A 23,637-nucleotide genomic window follows, 5' to 3' on the forward strand; every position below is an offset into this window, starting at 1 on the left:
TCTGTTTTAAATTTCACCAAAATCGGATGAAAAATAAAGTTTTTATGAACATCAGATCATTTATCGAAAAATCGGTCTATATAGCAGCTATGTCCAAATATGGTCCGATTTGGCCCGTTCAAGAACTTAATTAAGAACTTAAGCGTGCATTGAAAAGACGTATCTGTGACAAATTTCAGCTCAATATCTCAATTTTTGAAGCCTGTAGAGTGATTACAACAGACGGACGGACAGACGGATAGATGGAAAGACACACGGACATCGTTAAATCGTCTTGGAATTTTACGACGATCCGAAAAATATATACTTTGTAGGGTCGGAAATTGATATTTCCATGTGTTGCAAACGGAATGACTAAATGAATATACCCCCTTTGCCACGGTGGTGGTTAAAAAATTAAATACCTCTCCACTTGCTTAAAATTTAACTGCTTGATATTGTTAACCTAATTAAATGGCGCACACTGTAGGCCTGCTGCATGTGTAAGTAGTGCGTAGACAGACAGACATGCAGATACGCATGAATAAATTGTAGAAAACTTTGAAGTGAGATTAAAGCTTTTCATTCATAAAAATAGATGCAAGTTTACTCAACCGACTAAGGCGAGCAGCCCACATACCCTACCTACCTTAGGTCAATGTCTCTATGAGGATTTGTTGTAGTTGTAGTGTTGATTGTAGTGGTAGTAGTGTGGTAGTAGTTATTGTAGTTGTTCGACAAAAAACCGACCGCAGCAAGAAGAGCTCCAACTAACAGCCAAAGCCAATGGCGGCGTGTAACACTTTCATTGCAAGCTGTCAAAAATGGGAAACGGAAACGGACATTACGACAAGGCGACGACACACGGCTGTACGAAACAATGGCACACACAGTCGGACACTAAAGGCACCAACACGGCTCCGCAATTTTTTTGATGTTTGGTTTGGGGTTTTTTTTTTTTATTTTTGCATTGCCAAGCGAACGACAAAGCACAAATTTCGACCACGTTAAAGTGGATATTTTAGCGCGGTTTTTCTGTATTTATGTATTTTAGCGTTTTTATGTGGTTTTTTCTTTTATTTTTCTCTCTGTTTTGTTGAATGAGTGGGTTGACTGAAGTGTGGACGTTTTTCGATCACAGATTGCACCACTTTTTATTCGCATGCCATTTTTGGAGGCGTAAAAGGGACACATAGGCGGCAATGGTAATGGCCAACACAAAAAACTACCAAAGCCCTGGATTTGCTAACAAGTAATCGAAAACTTCAACTTCAACAAACACATGCACAAGTAAAATGAAGTAAAATGCCTCACTCACAGACATAGAGAGACCCGAAATACAGTGAATAGCCTTAGAACTAAACGGCGCTTAATATTTGGCACACTCACAGGACAACAAGAAAAGTGCCACTTAGACACACACACACACACACTCACACACGACGCATACAATTGGCCTATGGCAGCAGAGGCCAGGCCACAAGTGGGCAAACAAGCCAGCCGTTTCACCTGCAATCACACGGTAACTGACTTAACAGCAGAGAGACGTATTCCGCACACGACACTGGCAAAAGTTGCATGGGGATCAACACAACGAAGAGGATGGATGCAACTACCGGAAGATTGGATGTTGCTAGACGGCCACAACAGACATTTCAACCGCCAAAAATTTTCCAAAACGTCCCAGTGGAAATGTTGATGAGGATGGATGCTGATGTTGCTGACGTCTGATTTTGTTCGTTATCCTTTTCGACCTTACACACAGACAATGGGGCCACCATGCACTTTTACCGAAGGACATCTAACTTGACAAGAGTCGATTTTCTTGTTTTTTACTTTGATTTGCTTTTATTTAATTTTCATTTTGTTTTTGCTTGGTAATTTGCTTTTGCTTGTTGTCTTGGCACGTTTTTTTTTCTGGTACATAAAGGATGAACACACGATTTCAAGTTGTTGTTGCAATTGGCTGACTACGCACACAGACTCGCAAGAGCAGCAAAAAAGAAAAACAAAAATACCAACAAACAAAAACACTGAACTTTCCGTCCGCACAGAGGCAAGAATCCAACCAAAGTATGCAATGCACGCCAACAAACTGTGCACCAGGCCTTCAACTCCAGCTCGAACCTACTGCCTGCTGCTGCCACTGCTTGCCGGTAATGCACTGAAAGCCACCCATACATATACTCGCTGGATGGCAACAACAAATTGCTGCCGCGCCACCAATACCATTAACAACAACGGCAACAACACCAATACAAACATGAGTTTAAGTCTGTGGCACCGGCACCAGCACCGGTATCGAACCGGCAGCATGGAGAGGGCCCAAAGAGTTATAATGACGACGAGGACGCCACGCAGCCAACTGCAAGTGTAAATGATACCAAAGAAGCACACATATACACTGACAAAAACCAAAATGAAATATAAAAAATTGAGGCATTAAAAAATTTTTATATATAGCTATAAAAAATTAGTATGCCTCCAATCCTACATACCTGCCACAAATATTTTACAACTAAAAATTTGCAAATAAATTTTTCACCTTGTATGCACTTCTATTCGAATTTGTATTACAAGACGACAGTGATGACGATGACGCAAACAAATTCACAGCTATGTATGAATCTGAGTCTGCCTGACTGTCTGTCATACTCTGTCTACAAAGAGGCAGGCCTAAACAAATCGTCATCATCCGCATCACCGTTAACGTCGTCATAGCCCCTGCTCTTATAAACCACACACACAAAAATGACTTAGGAAGCGAATGTTGCACAGCTAGAGTAAAATTTTGCAAATAAACAACTTGGCAAAAAAAAGGATACGTCCTTATGCTTTGTTGAGAAGACATACATGGCGGGAATCCTTACACACACTCTCGTCAACGCTGTCACCGACTTGGAGAAGGAGTGTTTGTCTTTTGTGTTCTCCTTTTTTTCGCTCTCTTTCCCTGCATTCAAGAAACCAGGCAAGTATAGCATGCAGCCTGATAGCATATAGCCTGATAGTACGTAGGACCCAGTGGCACGTCAACGCCAACGACAAAACGGCGACAGCGCCAAACAGCAATCCTGTTGTCCTGCCGTGTATCTGATGTGTCTTGCACTCACAAAGACAGACATGCATACACTCTTGCATCACATCGAAATAACACAAAAAAAAAAAACGAAGAAGAGCATTAAAAAACGCCACAGCAGCAAATGAAGTATTCAACGTCATCATAGCCACCATCATTTTCTATGAAGTGAATCAGAGAGAGAGAGAGAGAGAGCGCGCGCTGACGATGGTGATGCATGCATTTTGCCATGGCTAGGACAACGTTGCATACAAACAAAAACAACACGGCCGATAGAGTATTTATAGCAAAAAAACAAAGATTAAAAAATATTAAAACATTAAAACAGCAAAACAGCAAAACATGGCCTGACTTAAGTCACCACAATGATGAGAAGTGTGGGCGACATCTGAGAGGACAACAGCCAAACACACAGAGTCCTCTATGAGGACAATTGGCAGATACTGTGGTAACAGAGAAGCACACTTCTGCTGACGATTTATGTTTTAGTAGAATGTAGATGAAGTTGTGTAAATTTTAGACGACCTACAAAAGAAAATGTAAAAATCGAAGTAGACTTAGTTGAGCTACGGGTAGCGGAAGAAGACATGGTATGTGTCGAAGTAGATGTTGACGTAGTAGAAGAAGAAACAGACGTAGTAGAAGTAATAGTAGTAAAAGTAGCCGTAGAGTAGAATTAAACGAAGACGTCCTAGAAATAGACGTAGTAGAATTAGATGTCGTAGAAGTAGACGTCGTAGAAGTAGACGTAGTAGAAGTAGACGTAGTAGAAGTAGACGTAGAAGAAGTAGACGTAGTAAAAGTAGACGTAGTAGAAGTAGACGTAGTAGAAGTAGACGTAGTAGAAGTAGACGTAAAAGAAGTAGGCGCAGAAAAGTAGACGTAGTAGAAGTAGACGTCGTAGAATTAGACGTCGTAGAAGTAGACGTCGTAGAAGTAGACGACGTAGTAGAAGAAGAAACAGATGAAGACGTAGTAGAAGTAGACGTAATAGAAGTAGACGTAGTATAAGTAGACGTAGACGTAGTAGAAGTAGACGTAGTAGAAGTAGATGTAGTAGAAGTAGACGTCGTAGAAGTAGGCGTAGTAGAAGTAGGCGTAGTAGAAGTAGACGTAGACGTAGTAGAAGTAGATGTAGTAGAAGTAGACGTAGGAGAAGTAGACGTAGTAGAAGTAGACGTAGTAGAAGTAGACGTAGTAGAAGTAGACGTAGTAGAAGTAGACGTAGTAGAAGTAGACGTAGTAGAAGTAGACGTAATAGAAGTAGACGTAGTAGAAGTAGACGTAGTAGAAGTAGACGTAGTAGAAGCAGACGTAGTGGAAGTAGATATAGCGAAAGTAGACGTAGTGAGAGTAGACGTAGTAGAAGTAGAAGTTAACGTAGTAGAAGAAGAAACAGACGTAGTAGAAGTAGTAGTTGTAAAAGTAGCCGCAAACGTAGTAGAAGTAGACGTTGTAGAAGCAGAAGTAAACGTAGTAGAAGTGGACGTAGTAGAAGTGGACGTAGTAGAAGTAGATATAGCGAAAGTAGACGTAGTGAAAGTAGACGTAGTAGAAGTAGACGTAGTAGAAGTAGACGTAGTAGAAGTAGACGTTGTAGAACTAGACGTAGTAGAAGTAGACGTAGTAGAAGTAGACGTAGACGTAGTAGAAGTAGATGTAGTAGAAGTAGACGTAGAAGAAGTAGACGTAGAAGAAGTAGACGTAGTAGAAGTAGACGTCGTAGAAGTAGACGTCGTAGAAGTAGACGACGTAGTAGAAGAAGAAACAGATGTAGCAGAAGTAGATGTAGACGTAGTAAAAGTAAACGTAGTAGAAGTAGACGTAGTATAAGTAGACGTAGTATAAGTAGACGTAGTATAAGTAGACGTAGTATAAGTAGACGTAGTAGAAGTAGACGTCGTAGAAGAAGGCGTAGTAGAAGTAGACGTAGTAGAAGAAGACGTAGTAGAAGTAGACGTCGTAGAAGTAGACGACGTAGAAGTAGACGACGTAGTAGAAGAAGAAACAGATGTAGCAGAAGTAGATGTAGACGTATTAGAAGTAAACGTAGTAGAAGTAGACGTAATAGAAGTAGACGTAGTAGAAGTAGAGGTAGTAGAAGTAGACGTAGTAGAAGTAGACGTAGTAGAAGTAGACGTAGTAGAAGTAGACGTAGTAGAAGTAGACATAGTAGAAGTAGACGTAGTATAAGTAGACGTAGTATAAGTAGACGTAGTAGAAGTAGACGTCGTAGAAGTAGGCGTAGTAGAAGTAGACGTAGTAGAAGAAGACGTAGTAAAAGTAGACGTAGTAGAAGTAAACGTAGTAGAAGCAGACATAGTAGAAGTAGACGTAGTAGAAGTAGACGTAGTAGAAGTAGACGTAGTAGAAGTAGACGTAGAAGAAGTAGACGTAGTAGAAGTAGACGTAATAGAAGTAGACGTAGTAGAAGTAGACGTAGGGGAAGAAGACGTAGTAGAAGTAGATGTAGTAGAAGTAGACGTCGTAGAAGGATACGTACTAGAAGTAGACGTAGTGTAAGTAGACGTAGTAGAAGTAGACTTAATAGAAGTAGACGTAGTAGAAGTAGATGTAGTAGAAGTAGACGTAGTAGAGGGAGACGTCGTAGAAGTAGGCGTAGTAGAAGTAGGCGTAGTAGAAGTAGACGTAGAAGAAGTAGAGGTAGTAGAAGTAGACGTAGTAGAAGTAGACGTAGTATTAGTAGATGTCGTAGAAGTAGACGTAGTAGAAGTTGACGCAGTAGAAGTAGACGTAGTAGAAGTAGACGTAGTACAAGTAGACGTAGTAGAAGTAGACGTAGTAGAAGTTGCCATATATATAAAGGAGAGTCTTCAATATCATGAAATCAACATACATATGAAATTTGCAGAAGCATTGAGAATAGACATTAATAATATAACTAATCCAAGTATTTCTTTATTTGCCATCTATCGTCCACCACATTTAAACACAAAACATTTTTTAAAAGAGTTAGATGAAAATCTAACCAATGTAAATAAAAAGCATGAAATTATATTAATTGGAGACCTAAATATTGATATAATAAAGAGAAATTCTAACACAACAAAATATCTTGGAATCCTCTCTTCCCATGGACTTAAATGTATGGTTGCAGAGCCAACAAGAGAAGACCAAATTACCAATACAAAAACGTGCATAGACCATCTATTCATGAGATGCAACGGAAAGAGAAAGAGAGCATATGCTGCAGTAATCAAAGCAACAATAGCTGACCACTATGCAATATTTGGATGTATGGATCATTTAAGAGATAGAAACAGAGCAAACAATGAGTATAAACAGGGGGAAACAAAAGCTAACATCAACACTTCTAAAGTGAATCAACTAATAAAAAACACAAATTGGATTTCTATATTAAATGGATCGAATAGTACCGATGATCTATTTAATAAAATCTGTGCCCAGTTCAATACTATTTATGATCTTTCCAAATACACCACTAAAAAACAAATAAATAAACGCAATCCGTATCCGTGGCTTAACGAGGAGATAGTAAAGTGGTGCGAAATTAGAGATAAATTACATAAAAAATGGCAAAAGAATAAAAATAATAAAACCAACGAAAAAATTTACAAGACATTCAATAATAAATTAAACAAAAGGATTATTTACGCCAAAAATAGGCACAATTACAATGAATTTTTAGAAAACAGAAATAACATTCGTGAAACATGGAAATTGATAAATAGAATCACAGGTAAACGTGTTGACAACATTGATGCAAGCATTAAAAGAAATTTTCCGATGAGGAATGCACAAAACTTGGCAAATAATTTTGCCAACTCTCTCGAAAATAATGTCCAGAAAATATTACACACGTGCAACATCAAAACCTATCAATATAATAGTAATTGTCTACAAAATACATTGTACATGGAGGACACTAATGAGGAGGAAATATTTAACATACTAAATTCCTTGAATGTAAGAAAAACCGCTGGAATTGACGGCATCAGATCTATAGACATTAAATCTAACGCTAGCTATCTAACAACTGTTATAACTGCTTTTGTAAACATGAGTTTAAGAGAATCGTCAGTACCTGCTCTTTTAAAAACCGCAATCGTACGGCCTATATTTAAAAGTGGAAGCAAATCCGATATAAGTAATTATAGACCAATATCGATTTTACCAGTCTTGGAGAAAGTCTTGGAAGAAATTGTAGTCAGAAGACTTAACAATTTCCTGATAAAATATCAAATAATAAACAAATTCCAGTTCGGGTTTCAAAAAGGGAAAAATATTAATCAGCTTCTTGGATATTTCTCAAACCACATAAACAAGCATCTTAATAAAAGCCATCACTGCCTAGCACTATTCATTGACTTCAGCAAGGCTTTTGACACGCTGTCGCATGTGCAGCTATTAAATACTTTAGAAAAATGTGGAATAAGAGGGAATTGTCTAAATTGGTTTAGGGATTATCTCAACTGTAGGCAATATACAGTTAAAATTGATAATGAATTGAGTTACCAAAAGCCAGTCAATTTCGGAGTACCTCAAGGATCTAAATTAGGCCCGATATTGTACATAATCTATGCAAATGAGATGATTGAACTGCTAAAAAACAGCACTGCTTTTTCTTATGCAGATGACACTGCAATTCTTGTGGAACATAAAAACCTAAAAGAAGCTGAAATAGTAATGCAGAATGAACTGAACATTCTTTGCAAATGGTGTCACGACAATGGCCTTATAATCAACGCAAACAAAACCAAAATTATGCATATCAGACCTAGACACGTACCAAAAACTGATGTAAAAATAACTTTCCATAATTTCGATTGCCTTCACCGATCTTGCACTTTCGGAGATATTGGGACTATAGTTGATAATTGTGAAACAACCATAGAACTCGTCGATACTTACAAATATCTAGGCGTACATTTAGATCACAACTTTAAATGGAAAGTGCATATTGAACACCTATCAAAACAGCTACGTAAATGTATGTTCGCTTTATACCACCTTAGCAATTGCGCGCCATACTTTGTGCTTAGACAGGCATATTTCTCATTGGTGGAATCTCAACTGAGGCATGGCGTAACTGCGTGGGGAAAGTCAAAAAACTGCAGAATACTACAAACATACCAAAACAGGCTTGTTAAGCTTTTATACAAAAATAGAAGTAAAACAACAACGGACAACAACTCAACACCCACACAAAGCAAAGAACTTTATAACATCCTAGAAATACTTAACATCGACGGAATCTACAATTCAACTATAGCTCGTGAATTCTTCAACAATTCATCCATATTGAAACGCATAAGCCACAGTAGAAACACTCGTAGCAAGTCCGCAGGAAAGTACGAAATACCCAAGTATTCGAACGATTATGGCAAATTATCTTTAGAGGTCACCTTGCCATACTTTTTAAATAAATTACCACAAAATATTGTAAATAGTAACAATAAATTTGAAAGAAATAAATTGATAAAAAAGTTCCTTATAGTAAACTAAGTGCACAATCTAAACCAAAATTGTAAAAATTTAAAAAAAAAAAAAAAAAAAAAAAAAAAAAAAAAAAAAAAAAATTGTATTAATATTCTTGTTTTTCCATTTTGATATTTGTTATATTAACATTGTCTTTTTTAATATTTTTTTATATATAATACTACTAATGTAGACACATATACTACAGCTTGGCTGATATACATCCTACAGACAAGCCGATATGGCTTCGTGGGAATTTATATATATATATCATATAAGTCATTGTAAAACTGAAAGAAATCAATAAATAAATAAATAAATAACAAAAACGAAAAAAAAAAAAAAAAAAAAAAAAAAAAAAAAAAAAAAAAAAAAAAAAAAAAAAAAAAAGTAGACGTAATAGAAGTAGACGTAGTAGAAGTAGACGTAGGGGAAGAAGACGTAGTAGAAGTAGATGTAGTAGAAGTAGACGTCGTAGAAGGAGACATAGTAGAAGTAGACGTAGTAGAAGTAAACGTAGTAAAAGTAGACGTAGTAGAAGTAGACGTAATAGAAGTAGACGTAGTTGAAGTAGACGTAGTAGAAGTAGACGTAGTAGAAGTAAACGTAGTAGAAGTAGAAGTAGTAGAAGTAGACGTAGTAGAAGTAGACGTAGTAGAAGTAGACGTAGTAGAAGTAGACGTAGTAGAAGTAGACGTAGTAGAAGTAGACGTAGTAGAAGTAGACGTAGTAGAAGTTGACGTAGTAGAAGTAGACGTAGTAGAAGTAGACGTAGTAGAAGTAGACGTAGTAGAAGTAGACGTAGTAGAAGTAGACGTAGTAGAAGTAGACGTAGTAGAAGTAGACGTAGTAGAAGTAGACGTAGTAGAAGTAGACGTAGACGTAGTAGAAGTAGACGTAGTAGAAGTAGACGTAGTAGAAGTAGACGTAGGAGAAGTAGACGTAGTAGAAGTAGACTTAGTAGAAGTAGACGTAGTAGAAGTAGACGTGGTAGAAGTAGACGTAGTAGAAGTAGACGTAGTAGAAGGAGACGTTGTAGAAGTAAACGTAGTAGAAGTAGACGTAGTATAAGTAGATGTAGTAGAAGTTGACGTAGTAAAAGTTGACGTAGTAGAAGGAGACGTAGTGGAAGTAGACGTAGTAGAAGTAGACGTAGTAGAAGTGGACGTAGTAGAAGTAGATGTAGTAGAAGTGGACGTAGTAGAAGTAGACGTAGTAGAAGTAGATGTAGTAGAAGTAGACATAGTAGAGGTAGAATTATAAGTATAAGTTAGCGTAATAGAAGTAGACGTAGTAGAAGAAAAATTTAACGTAGTAGAAGTAGACATAAACATGACCCCAAAGTAGTCGTTATGCTAAAATATATGTCATACCAAAACCAGTAAGGGAAGGCAAAAGTTGTGCGGTGCCGACCATATAATACCCTACACCAACTCGTGCATGTAGTACTTTTTATATATAGAACTTATCTCGAAACCTAGTCAGACTTTAATTTGGATACCAATTGAAATAGCCTTTAAAGATTTTCCCAGGACAAAAGATTTAAATTTCCACATTTTTAAAAGGCCATATCGGATAAAACAGTATATGGGAGTTATGACACATACTGGGAAATGAAATAGAACATCTCACGCCCTATATTGTAGAGATGTGACCAAAATTGTGGCTTTTACTGCCTTAAATGTCCATATCGGAGGCCACCGTAGCGCAGAGGTTAGCATGTCCGCCTATGACGCTGAACGCCTAGGTTCAAATCCTGGCGAGACCATCAGAAAAAAAATTCTGTGGTGGTTTTCCCCTTCTAATGCTGGCAACATTTGTGACATGACATGTAAAACTTGTCTCCAAAGAGGTGTCGCACTGTGGCACGCCGTTCGGAATCGGGTATAAAAAGGAGGCCTTTTATCATTGAGGCCTTTTATCATTGATATGTGAGAAGTTTGCCCCTGTTCCTTAGTGGAATGTTCATGGGCAAAATTTGCATTTATTTCCATTTGCAAAAGTCCACATTGGATGAAATATACACGTTGGAGCTATATCTATATTAGGACTGATTTTAATGAAACTTTGCACACATATAAGGACGTTTAATGAAACGGCCCATGCCAAATTTTGTAAAGATCGGACCAAAATTGTTGCTTCTACAGCCTTCATAGTTCAAATCGGATGAAAGACATATATGGGAGCTATATCTAAATCTGAACCGATTTTGATTAAATTTTTCAGATATGTTATGATCAATAACAAAACAGTCTGTGCCAAATTTTGTGCAGGTCGGTTGAAAATTGTAGCTACTACGACCATTTAAGTGCAAATCGGGCGAAACATATATATGGGAGCTATATCTAAATCTGAACCGATTTTTATGACATTTTGCACACATATGTAGACGTCAAATAAAACACCTCATGCCAAATTTTGTAAAGATCGGACCAAAATCGTGGCTTCTACAACCTTAAACGGCCATATCGGATGAAAGATATATATGGGAGCTATATCCAAATCTGAGCCGATTTTCATGAAATTTTCCTCACATATTAGGACATCAAATAAAACACCTCACGCAAAATATTTTATAGATCGAACTAAAACTGTGGCTTCTACAGACTTAAAAGGTCATATCGGATGAAAGATATATGTGGGAGCTATATCTAAATTTAAACCGATTTTTATGAAATTTTGCACACATATGTAGACCTCAAATAAAATACCCAATGCCAAATTTTGCAAAGATCGGACTAAAATTGTGGCTTCTACAGCCTTAAAAGGCCATATCGGATGAAAGATATATATGGGAGCTATATCTAAATCTGAACTAATTTTTTTCAAAATCAATAGTGTTTGTCCTTGTATCAAAGAAGTGACATGAGCAAATTTTTGTGACAATCGGACAATAAATGCGACCTGTACCTTGATCACAAGAATACATGGACAGACAGACAGACACACAGACGAAATCGAATCAGGAAGTGATTCTAAGCCGATCGGTATGCTTAACAATGGGTCTAGCTCTTCTCCTTCTTAGCGTTGCAAACAAATGCACAAATCTATAATACCCTGCACCACAGTGGTGGTGTGGGGTATAAATAAACGTAGTACTAAAATATATTAAGTACTAAAATAGATGAAATATTGAAAAATCTTTGAACTAAAACAGACGTAGTACTAAAATATGTATAGTACTTAAATAAACGTAGTACTAAAATATATATAGTACTAAAATTAACGTAGTACTAAAATATATATAGTACTAAAATGGAATTTAAATAGCTATAGAACTAAAATTCAAAACTGAAAAAGTAGGTCTAACATCAAAAGAGACCTGGTACTAAAAACAACGTAGTATTTAAATGTATATATAGTACTAAAATCAAAGTAGCATTAAAAGTGACATAGTATTAAAATACACGTAGTACTAAGTACACTAAAATGGACGCAGTATTAAACAATACATAGTAATAAAATAGACTGAGAACTAAAATACGTATATACAAGTACTAAAATAGACGCAGCTCCAAAATATATATAGTACTAAAATAGACTTAGTACTTAAAAGAAAAGAAGTACTAAAAACGTAGTACTAAAATATTTGTAGCAGAAAAAATACGTAGTACTAAAATATACGTAGTGCTAAAATATACGTAGTACTAAAATAAACGAAGAACCAAAAATATTTTGTACTAAAATAGACGTAGTACTAAAATAGGCATAGTTCTAAAAGAAACGTAGTACTAAAAGAAAGGTAGTACTAAATATACGTTGAACTAAAATAAACGTTGTACTAAATATATATATATATAGTACTATAATAGATTCAGTATCAAAATATACAAATTTCCCCATGAATACTCCATTAGGAACAGGTCCAAACTTCTCACATATCAATAAGTAGTGTCCGATTCAAGTTTAGTCTCAATGATAAGGCGCCTCCTTTTTATAGCCAAGACGAAGGCCGTGCCGCAGTGCGACACGTCTTAGGTGGGAAGTTTTTACATGACAAAGAATCTCACAAATGTAGCCAGCATTAAGAGGGGATAACCAACGCTGAAAAGTTTTTTTTCTTATGTTCACACCACGATTCGAACGTTGTACTAAAATAAACGTAGTACTACATATAAATAGTACTAAAATAGACGTAGTACTAAAATGAACATTAATAGTACTAAAATGAACGTAGTACTAAAATTATCATAAATAGTACTACAATAGACGTAGACCTAAAATTAACATAAATAGTACTAAAAAAAACGTAGTACTAAAATGAACGTAGTACAAAATGTATGTAGTACTAAATTAGGCGCAGTCCTAAATCAAACATACATAGTGCTTAAATAGACGTTGTACAAAAATATACATAGTACTGAAATAGACTTAGTACTTAAATAAACGTAGTACTAAACTAAACGTTGTACTAAAATCTATGTAGTACTAAATTATACGCAGTACGAAAATATACACAGTACTAAAATAGACGTTGTATAAAAGTATACATAGTACTGAAATAGACATAGAACTAAAATAAACGTAGTACTAAAATAAAAGTAGTACTAAAATAAAAGTTGTAGTAAAATAAACGTAGTACTAAAATAATCGCAGAACTGAACGCAGAATAAAATAGAAGTAGTACTAAAATAAACGCAGTTTTTAAATAAATAGAGTACTTAAAAAAAAAACGAAGTATTTCTCAAATAGACGTAGTACTAAAATTGACGTAGTACTAAAATTGACGTAGAACTAAAGTAGGTGTAGTTCGTATGGATTTAGTTCTAAGGTAGACCCAGTGTAGTTCCAAAGCAGGCATAGTACAAATATGAACGTTAGTTCTAAAAATTCTTAGCGTACTCCGCCAAGCGTTGTCATTCTGGCCACACATAGTGGTCACTGGCTGTGTTCTGTCCCTTCTTTGCCAATTGTGTTGCCACAATCTCTACTAAGGCTTTAGACTTAAAAATGCTTGCATGGAAATTTTTCCACCAAAAACACTGTTCATCACCGGCATCATCGTTCCCATTTTGTTTGGTTGTGATGCATGCAAAGAGTGTGCAACATCCTTAAACGAAGTCTGCAGACGGCGTCAATGCTCGGCTAAAATGCATGCACAGCTTTACACGAGCCTACAAAAATGCGCTTCTATTCTCACTCACTCACTCATACGTACACACAAAATCACTATAAAAGGATGGGTGCCTGTAAATACAAACGAACACACACACCCACACACATGGTAATACCAACACATTATCGTTCAGGTGGACAGACAAATATTCATTCATTCATTCATTGCTTCATTCATTCATTTACAGTACTTGAGATTTTATATGATTCTCTAGCTAGTGCTCGTTTGCTATTTGGCGTTTCGCAAATCTCTTCAATATATCCCCTTGCCGTCCAGCCCCCCTCCCGCAGTTATCCACCAATACCACGGCAAAAGCTATCAAAAAATACTCTGTTTCTCAGTGGGGACTTGTTGGCTTTGAAGGTGTACGCTATGTACTACGGGTATAAGCATGAAGTAGCGGCCAGCAGCAAGCACAAGACATTCGTTGGTATTCGTAGAGGCCCAACGTTAACACCAGGACCAGGCCATATTCACGTTAACATTGAGGGGGCTTACAATTGCAGCATCAACAGCGCCACCAACAATAGCAGGAAAGGATTATGACAGCAGCTATGTTTGCATACTTTCACACACACACACATACTCCTTCAAATGAGACCATGAAGATGTTGGTTGTGTTGCATTTATCCCCACATCTTTGGCAAGGACGATGGGAAAAATGCTTGCATCAATGTGGGACTTGTTTGCTTTAATACGGTCCTGCTGCCTGGCTATGACTAAAATGCTGATTGCGTTTTAACAACCGTGCAGCAAATAGCATGCAACACCAGCTACAAACATGATATGCAATGGCAGCGGAACATTAGACTGTATCTTAGTAAAAAGAAGCTTCATTCATACTGTTCACTTACTAATTTGGTTTTATTTTTTTGAACTTTAAAGACAACTTTTAAAATCATCATTAAAGGACGGGAGTACAACTTTGTCAACAAGTCCCAGTTCGACATATATTTAAATGTAGCTGACATATGGAACAATCTCCCGATTTAGGTTCTTAAACCCAACAAGTAAAAAGGCGGCCGGGCCGAACTTAATAAACGACCTTTCATCAAAATCCGGTGAAAATTGCATACCTTATGTCCCACAGCAGTTATATCGAAATATGATCAGATTTGAACCAAATACTAATAAGTAAAGGGTGATTTTTTTGAGGTTAGGATTTTCATGCATTAGTATTTGACAGATCACGTGGGATTTCAGACATGGTGTCAAAGAGAAAGATGCTCAGTATGCTTTGACATTTCATCATGAATAGACTTACTAACGAGCAACGCTTGCAAATCATTTTCAGTGAATGGGCCCTAGAAAAGTTGGCAGAAAATCCGCTTTTTTATCGACAAATTTTGTTCAGCGATGAGGCTCATTTCTGGTTGAATGGCTACGTAAATAAGCAAAATTGCCGCATTTGGAGTGAAGAGCAACCAGAAGCCGTTCAAGAACTGCCCATGCATCCCGAAAAATGCACTGTTTGGTGTGGTTTGTACGCTGGTGGAATCATTGGACCGTATTTTTTCAAAGATGCTGTTGGACGCAACGTTACGGTGAATGAACACATTTCGAACCGAACACTGATTTTGGTAATAAAATTCAATGATTTGCAAGCGTTGCTCGTTAGTAAGTCTATTCATGATGAAATGTCAAAGCATACTGAATAAATAAATAAATAAATAAATAACAAAAACGAAAAAAAAAAAAAAAAAAAAAAAAAAAAAAAAAAAAAAAAAAAAAAAAAAAAGTAGACGTAATAGAAGTAGACGTAGTAGAAGTAGACGTAGGGGAAGAAGACGTAGTAGAAGTAGATGTAGTAGAAGTAGACGTCGTAGAAGGAGACATAGTAGAAGTAGACGTAGTAGAAGTAAACGTAGTAAAAGTAGACGTAGTAGAAGTAGACGTAATAGAAGTAGACGTAGTTGAAGTAGACGTAGTAGAAGTAGACGTAGTAGAAGTAAACGTAGTAGAAGTAGAAGTAGTAGAAGTAGACGTAGTAGAAGTAGACGTAGTAGAAGTAGACGTAGTAGAAGTAGACGTAGTAGAAGTAGACGTAGTAGAAGTAGACGTAGTAGAAGTAGACGTAGTAGAAGTAGACGTAGTAGAAGTTGACGTAGTAGAAGTAGACGTAGTAGAAGTAGACGTAGTAGAAGTAGACGTAGTAGAAGTAGACGTAGTAGAAGTAGACGTAGTAGAAGTAGACGTAGTAGAAGTAGACGTAGTAGAAGTAGACGTAGTAGAAGTAGACGTAGACGTAGTAGAAGTAGACGTAGTAGAAGTAGACGTAGTAGAAGTAGACGTAGGAGAAGTAGACGTAGTAGAAGTAGACTTAGTAGAAGTAGACGTAGTAGAAGTAGACGTGGTAGAAGTAGACGTAGTAGAAGTAGACGTAGTAGAAGGAGACGTTGTAGAAGTAAACGTAGTAGAAGTAGACGTAGTATAAGTAGATGTAGTAGAAGTTGACGTAGCAAAAGTTGACGTAGTAGAAGGAGACGTAGTGGAAGTAGACGTAGTAGAAGTAGACGTAGTAGAAGTGGACGTAGTAGAAGTAGATGTAGTAGAAGTGGACGTAGTAGAAGTAGACGTAGTAGAAGTAGATGTAGTAGAAGTAGACATAGTAGAGGTAGAATTATAAGTATAAGTTAGCGTAATAGAAGTAGACGTAGTAGAAGAAAAATTTAACGTAGTAGAAGTAGACATAAACATGACCCCAAAGTAGTCGTTATGCTAAAATATATGTCATACCAAAACCAGTAAGGGAAGGCAAAAGTTGTGCGGTGCCGACCATATAATACCCTACACCAACTCGTGCATGTAGTACTTTTTATATATAGAACTTATCTCGAAACCTAGTCAGACTTTAATTTGGATACCAATTGAAATAGCCTTTAAAGATTTTCCCAGGACAAAAGATTTAAATTTCCACATTTTTAAAAGGCCATATCGGATAAAACAGTATATGGGAGTTATGACACATACTGGGAAATGAAATAGAACATCTCACGCCCTATATTGTAGAGATGTGACCAAAATTGTGGCTTTTACTGCCTTAAATGTCCATATCGGAGGCCACCGTAGCGCAGAGGTTAGCATGTCCGCCTATGACGCTGAACGCCTAGGTTCAAATCCTGGCGAGACCATCAGAAAAAAAATTCTGTGGTGGTTTTCCCCTTCTAATGCTGGCAACATTTGTGACATGACATGTAAAACTTGTCTCCAAAGAGGTGTCGCACTGTGGCACGCCGTTCGGAATCGGGTATAAAAAGGAGGCCTTTTATCATTGAGGCCTTTTATCATTGATATGTGAGAAGTTTGCCCCTGTTCCTTAGTGGAATGTTCATGGGCAAAATTTGCATTTATTTCCATTTGCAAAAGTCCACATTGGATGAAATATACACGTTGGAGCTATATCTATATTAGGACTGATTTTAATGAAACTTTGCACACATATAAGGACGTTTAATGAAACGGCCCATGCCAAATTTTGTAAAGATCGGACCAAAATTGTTGCTTCTACAGCCTTCATAGTTCAAATCGGATGAAAGACATATATGGGAGCTATATCTAAATCTGAACCGATTTTGATTAAATTTTTCAGATATGTTATGATCAATAACAAAACAGTCTGTGCCAAATTTTGTGCAGGTCGGTTGAAAATTGTAGCTACTACGACCATTTAAGTGCAAATCGGGCGAAACATATATATGGGAGCTATATCTAAATCTGAACCGATTTTTATGACATTTTGCACACATATGTAGACGTCAAATAAAACACCTCATGCCAAATTTTGTAAAGATCGGACCAAAATCGTGGCTTCTACAACCTTAAACGGCCATATCGGATGAAAGATATATATGGGAGCTATATCCAAATCTGAGCCGATTTTCATGAAATTTTCCTCACATATTAGGACATCAAATAAAACACCTCACGCAAAATATTTTATAGATCGAACTAAAACTGTGGCTTCTACAGACTTAAAAGGTCATATCGGATGAAAGATATATGTGGGAGCTATATCTAAATTTAAACCGATTTTTATGAAATTTTGCACACATATGTAGACCTCAAATAAAATACCCAATGCCAAATTTTGCAAAGATCGGACTAAAATTGTGGCTTCTACAGCCTTAAAAGGCCATATCGGATGAAAGATATATATGGGAGCTATATCTAAATCTGAACTAATTTTTTTCAAAATCAATAGTGTTTGTCCTTGTATCAAAGAAGTGACATGAGCAAATTTTTGTGACAATCGGACAATAAATGCGACCTGTACCTTGATCACAAGAATACATGGACAGACAGACAGACACACAGACGAAATCGAATCAGGAAGTGATTCTAAGCCGATCGGTATGCTTAACAATGGGTCTAGCTCTTCTCCTTCTTAGCGTTGCAAACAAATGCACAAATCTATAATACCCTGCACCACAGTGGTGGTGTGGGGTATAAATAAACGTAGTACTAAAATATATTAAGTACTAAAATAGATGAAATATTGAAAAATCTTTGAACTAAAACAGACGTAGTACTAAAATATGTATAGTACTTAAATAAACGTAGTACTAAAATATATATAGTACTAAAATTAACGTAGTACTAAAATATATATAGTACTAAAATGGAATTTAAATAGCTATAGAACTAAAATTCAAAACTGAAAAAGTAGGTCTAACATCAAAAGAGACCTGGTACTAAAAACAACGTAGTATTTAAATGTATATATAGTACTAAAATCAAAGTAGCATTAAAAGTGACATAGTATTAAAATACACGTAGTACTAAGTACACTAAAATGGACGCAGTATTAAACAATACATAGTAATAAAATAGACTGAGAACTAAAATACGTATATACAAGTACTAAAATAGACGCAGCTCCAAAATATATATAGTACTAAAATAGACTTAGTACTTAAAAGAAAAGAAGTACTAAAAACGTAGTACTAAAATATTTGTAGCAGAAAAAATACGTAGTACTAAAATATACGTAGTGCTAAAATATACGTAGTACTAAAATAAACGAAGAACCAAAAATATTTTGTACTAAAATAGACGTAGTACTAAAATAGGCATAGTTCTAAAAGAAACGTAGTACTAAAAGAAAGGTAGTACTAAATATACGTTGAACTAAAATAAACGTTGTACTAAATATATATATATATAGTACTATAATAGATTCAGTATCAAAATATACAAATTTCCCCATGAATACTCCATTAGGAACAGGTCCAAACTTCTCACATATCAATAAGTAGTGTCCGATTCAAGTTTAGTCTCAATGATAAGGCGCCTCCTTTTTATAGCCAAGACGAAGGCCGTGCCGCAGTGCGACACGTCTTAGGTGGGAAGTTTTTACATGACAAAGAATCTCACAAATGTAGCCAGCATTAAGAGGGGATAACCAACGCTGAAAAGTTTTTTTTCTTATGTTCACACCACGATTCGAACGTTGTACTAAAATAAACGTAGTACTACATATAAATAGTACTAAAATAGACGTAGTACTAAAATGAACATTAATAGTACTAAAATGAACGTAGTACTAAAATTATCATAAATAGTACTACAATAGACGTAGACCTAAAATTAACATAAATAGTACTAAAAAAAACGTAGTACTAAAATGAACGTAGTACAAAATGTATGTAGTACTAAATTAGGCGCAGTCCTAAATCAAACATACATAGTGCTTAAATAGACGTTGTACAAAAATATACATAGTACTGAAATAGACTTAGTACTTAAATAAACGTAGTACTAAACTAAACGTTGTACTAAAATCTATGTAGTACTAAATTATACGCAGTACGAAAATATACACAGTACTAAAATAGACGTTGTATAAAAGTATACATAGTACTGAAATAGACATAGAACTAAAATAAACGTAGTACTAAAATAAAAGTAGTACTAAAATAAAAGTTGTAGTAAAATAAACGTAGTACTAAAATAATCGCAGAACTGAACGCAGAATAAAATAGAAGTAGTACTAAAATAAACGCAGTTTTTAAATAAATAGAGTACTTAAAAAAAAAACGAAGTATTTCTCAAATAGACGTAGTACTAAAATTGACGTAGTACTAAAATTGACGTAGAACTAAAGTAGGTGTAGTTCGTATGGATTTAGTTCTAAGGTAGACCCAGTGTAGTTCCAAAGCAGGCATAGTACAAATATGAACGTTAGTTCTAAAAATTCTTAGCGTACTCCGCCAAGCGTTGTCATTCTGGCCACACATAGTGGTCACTGGCTGTGTTCTGTCCCTTCTTTGCCAATTGTGTTGCCACAATCTCTACTAAGGCTTTAGACTTAAAAATGCTTGCATGGAAATTTTTCCACCAAAAACACTGTTCATCACCGGCATCATCGTTCCCATTTTGTTTGGTTGTGATGCATGCAAAGAGTGTGCAACATCCTTAAACGAAGTCTGCAGACGGCGTCAATGCTCGGCTAAAATGCATGCACAGCTTTACACGAGCCTACAAAAATGCGCTTCTATTCTCACTCACTCACTCATACGTACACACAAAATCACTATAAAAGGATGGGTGCCTGTAAATACAAACGAACACACACACCCACACACATGGTAATACCAACACATTATCGTTCAGGTGGACAGACAAATATTCATTCATTCATTCATTGCTTCATTCATTCATTTACAGTACTTGAGATTTTATATGATTCTCTAGCTAGTGCTCGTTTGCTATTTGGCGTTTCGCAAATCTCTTCAATATATCCCCTTGCCGTCCAGCCCCCCTCCCGCAGTTATCCACCAATACCACGGCAAAAGCTATCAAAAAATACTCTGTTTCTCAGTGGGGACTTGTTGGCTTTGAAGGTGTACGCTATGTACTACGGGTATAAGCATGAAGTAGCGGCCAGCAGCAAGCACAAGACATTCGTTGGTATTCGTAGAGGCCCAACGTTAACACCAGGACCAGGCCATATTCACGTTAACATTGAGGGGGCTTACAATTGCAGCATCAACAGCGCCACCAACAATAGCAGGAAAGGATTATGACAGCAGCTATGTTTGCATACTTTCACACACACACACATACTCCTTCAAATGAGACCATGAAGATGTTGGTTGTGTTGCATTTATCCCCACATCTTTGGCAAGGACGATGGGAAAAATGCTTGCATCAATGTGGGACTTGTTTGCTTTAATACGGTCCTGCTGCCTGGCTATGACTAAAATGCTGATTGCGTTTTAACAACCGTGCAGCAAATAGCATGCAACACCAGCTACAAACATGATATGCAATGGCAGCGGAACATTAGACTGTATCTTAGTAAAAAGAAGCTTCATTCATACTGTTCACTTACTAATTTGGTTTTATTTTTTTGAACTTTAAAGACAACTTTTAAAATCATCATTAAAGGACGGGAGTACAACTTTGTCAACAAGTCCCAGTTCGACATATATTTAAATGTAGCTGACATATGGAACAATCTCCCGATTTAGGTTCTTAAACCCAACAAGTAAAAAGGCGGCCGGGCCGAACTTAATAAACGACCTTTCATCAAAATCCGGTGAAAATTGCATACCTTATGTCCCACAGCAGTTATATCGAAATATGATCAGATTTGAACCAAATACTAATAAGTAAAGGGTGATTTTTTTGAGGTTAGGATTTTCATGCATTAGTATTTGACAGATCACGTGGGATTTCAGACATGGTGTCAAAGAGAAAGATGCTCAGTATGCTTTGACATTTCATCATGAATAGACTTACTAACGAGCAACGCTTGCAAATCATTTTCAGTGAATGGGCCCTAGAAAAGTTGGCAGAAAATCCGCTTTTTTATCGACAAATTTTGTTCAGCGATGAGGCTCATTTCTGGTTGAATGGCTACGTAAATAAGCAAAATTGCCGCATTTGGAGTGAAGAGCAACCAGAAGCCGTTCAAGAACTGCCCATGCATCCCGAAAAATGCACTGTTTGGTGTGGTTTGTACGCTGGTGGAATCATTGGACCGTATTTTTTCAAAGATGCTGTTGGACGCAACGTTACGGTGAATGAACACATTTCGAACCGAACACTGATTTTGGTAATAAAATTCAATGATTTGCAAGCGTTGCTCGTTAGTAAGTCTATTCATGATGAAATGTCAAAGCATACTGAGCATCTTTCTCTTTGACACCATGTCTGAAATCCCACGTGATCTGTCAAATACTAATGCATGAAAATCCTAACCTCAAAAAAATCACCCTTTACAAGTCATTGTTCAATTGTGTATAACAAAATATTGGTCTTTTTAGTCGCTATATCTAAAAAAAACAGATCTGAACCATATACAACATGGATGTCGAAAAGCCCAACATAAGTCACTGTGACAAATTTCAGTGAAAATGGATTATAAACGCGCCTTTTATAGGGCCAAAACTTTAAATAGGGATATCGGTCTACATGGCAACTATATCCAAATCTGGAGCGATTTGGGCCAAGTTGCAGCAAAATGTCGAAGAGTCTAACACAACTCACTGTCCCAAATTTCGGCGAAATCGTACAACAAATGTGGCTTTTAAGGACCCCAAACCTTAAATTGAGAGATCGGTCTATATGGCAGCTATATTCAAATCTGGACCGATCTGGGCCAAATTAACGAAGGATGTCGAAGGTCCTAACACAACTCCCAGTCCAAAAATTCAGAAAAATCGGATAATAAATGTGGCTTTTATGGGCCTAAGACCCTAAATCTGAGGATCGGTTTATATGGCAGCTATATCCAAATTTGGACCGATCTAAGCCAAATCAACGAGGGATGTCGAAGGGCCCAACATAACTCACTGTCCCAAATTTCAGCAAAATCGGATAATAAATGTGGCTTTTATGGGCCTAAGACCCTAAATCGTAAGATCGGTCTATATGGCAGCTATATCCAAATCTGATTCGATCAGGGCCAAATTGACGAGGAATGTCGAAAGGCCTAACACAACTCACTGTCCCAAATTTCAGCTAAATCGTATAATAAATGTGGCTTTTATGAGCCCAAGACCCTAAATCGTGGGATCGGTCTATATGGCAGCTATATTCAAATCTGATTCGATCAGGGCCAAATTAACGAGGGATGTCGAAGGGCCTAACACAACTCTCTGTCCCAAATTTCAGCCAAATCGGATTATAAAAGTGGCTTTTATGGGCCTAAGACCCTAAATCGTGGGATCGGTCTATATGGCAGCTATATTCAAATCTGATTCGATCAGGGCCAAATTGACGAGAGTTGTCGAAGGGCCTAACACAACTCTCTGTCCCAAATTTCAGCAAAATCGGATAATAAATGAAGCTTTTATGGGCCTAAGATCCTATATCGGAGGATCGGTCTATATGGCAGTTATATCAAAATCTGGACCTGTCTAAGCCAAATTGAGGAGGAATGTCGAAGAGCCTAACACAACTCACTGTCCCAATTTTTAACAAAATCGGATAATAAATGTGGCTTTTATGGGCCTAAGACCCTAAATCGTGGGATCGATCTATATGGCAGCTATATCAAAATCTGGACCTGTCTAAGCCAAATTGACGAGGAATGTCGAAGAGCCTAACACAACTCACTGTCCCAAATTTCAACAAAATCGGGTAATAAATGTCGCTTTTATGGGCCTAAGACCCTAAATCGTTGGATTGGTCTATATAACAGCTATATCCAAATTTGGAGCAATCTAAGCCAAATTGACGAGGGATGTCGAAGGGCCTAGCACAACTCAGTGTTTCAAATTTCAGCAAAATCGGATAATAAATGTGGCTTTTATGGGCCTAAGACCCTAAATCGGAGGATCGGTCTATATGGCAGCTATATCCAAATCTGATCCGATCAAGGCAAAATTAAAGAAGAATGTCTAAAGGCCAAAGGTATCTCACTGTCCCAAATTTCAGCAAAATCGGATAATAAATGTGGCTTTTATGGGCCTAAGACCCTAAATCGGCGGATCGGTCTATATGGCAGCTATATCCAAATCTAGACCGATCTAAGCCAAATTGACGAGGGATGTCGAGG

General features: G+C 36.8%; 3 protein-coding genes across 8 annotated transcripts in view; 1 reads left to right on the plus strand and 2 right to left on the minus strand.

Moving 5' to 3' along the window:
• LOC106091387 (uncharacterized) overlaps positions 1–23,637 on the minus strand; it is a 509,131-nt gene that overhangs the window by 125,278 nt on the left and 360,216 nt on the right. Inside the window, exon 1 of one of the 6 annotated variants that reach the window (XM_059363452.1) lies at positions 629–889. The exons of the other annotated variants lie outside the window; for them this stretch is intronic. The gene's annotated coding sequence lies outside the window, so the exon portion shown is untranslated. Of the gene's footprint in view, positions 1–628; positions 890–23,637 lie in introns of those variants that run through there. 6 annotated transcript variants of the gene reach the window in all.
• On the plus strand, positions 2,060–7,706 carry LOC131994629 (serine/arginine repetitive matrix protein 2-like). Its single transcript, XM_059361380.1, is given in 4 exon segments — positions 2,060–2,352; positions 4,071–5,574; positions 6,884–7,144; positions 7,671–7,706. Coding segments are annotated over 4 exon segments (2,094 nt in total).
• Positions 8,093–16,238, minus strand: LOC131994630 (uncharacterized protein DDB_G0271670-like). The gene is made up of 4 exons (XM_059361381.1): positions 15,496–16,238; positions 10,017–10,029; positions 9,032–9,870; positions 8,093–8,126 (listed from the first exon to the last, which is right to left on the minus strand). The coding sequence occupies exons 1-4, from the start codon at positions 16,236–16,238 to the stop codon at positions 8,093–8,095; spliced, it is 1,629 nt and encodes a 542-aa protein (XP_059217364.1).

This window comes from Stomoxys calcitrans, chromosome 2 (assembly GCF_963082655.1).
Source record: "Stomoxys calcitrans chromosome 2, idStoCalc2.1, whole genome shotgun sequence".
Taxonomy (NCBI): Eukaryota; Metazoa; Arthropoda; class Insecta; order Diptera; family Muscidae; genus Stomoxys; species Stomoxys calcitrans.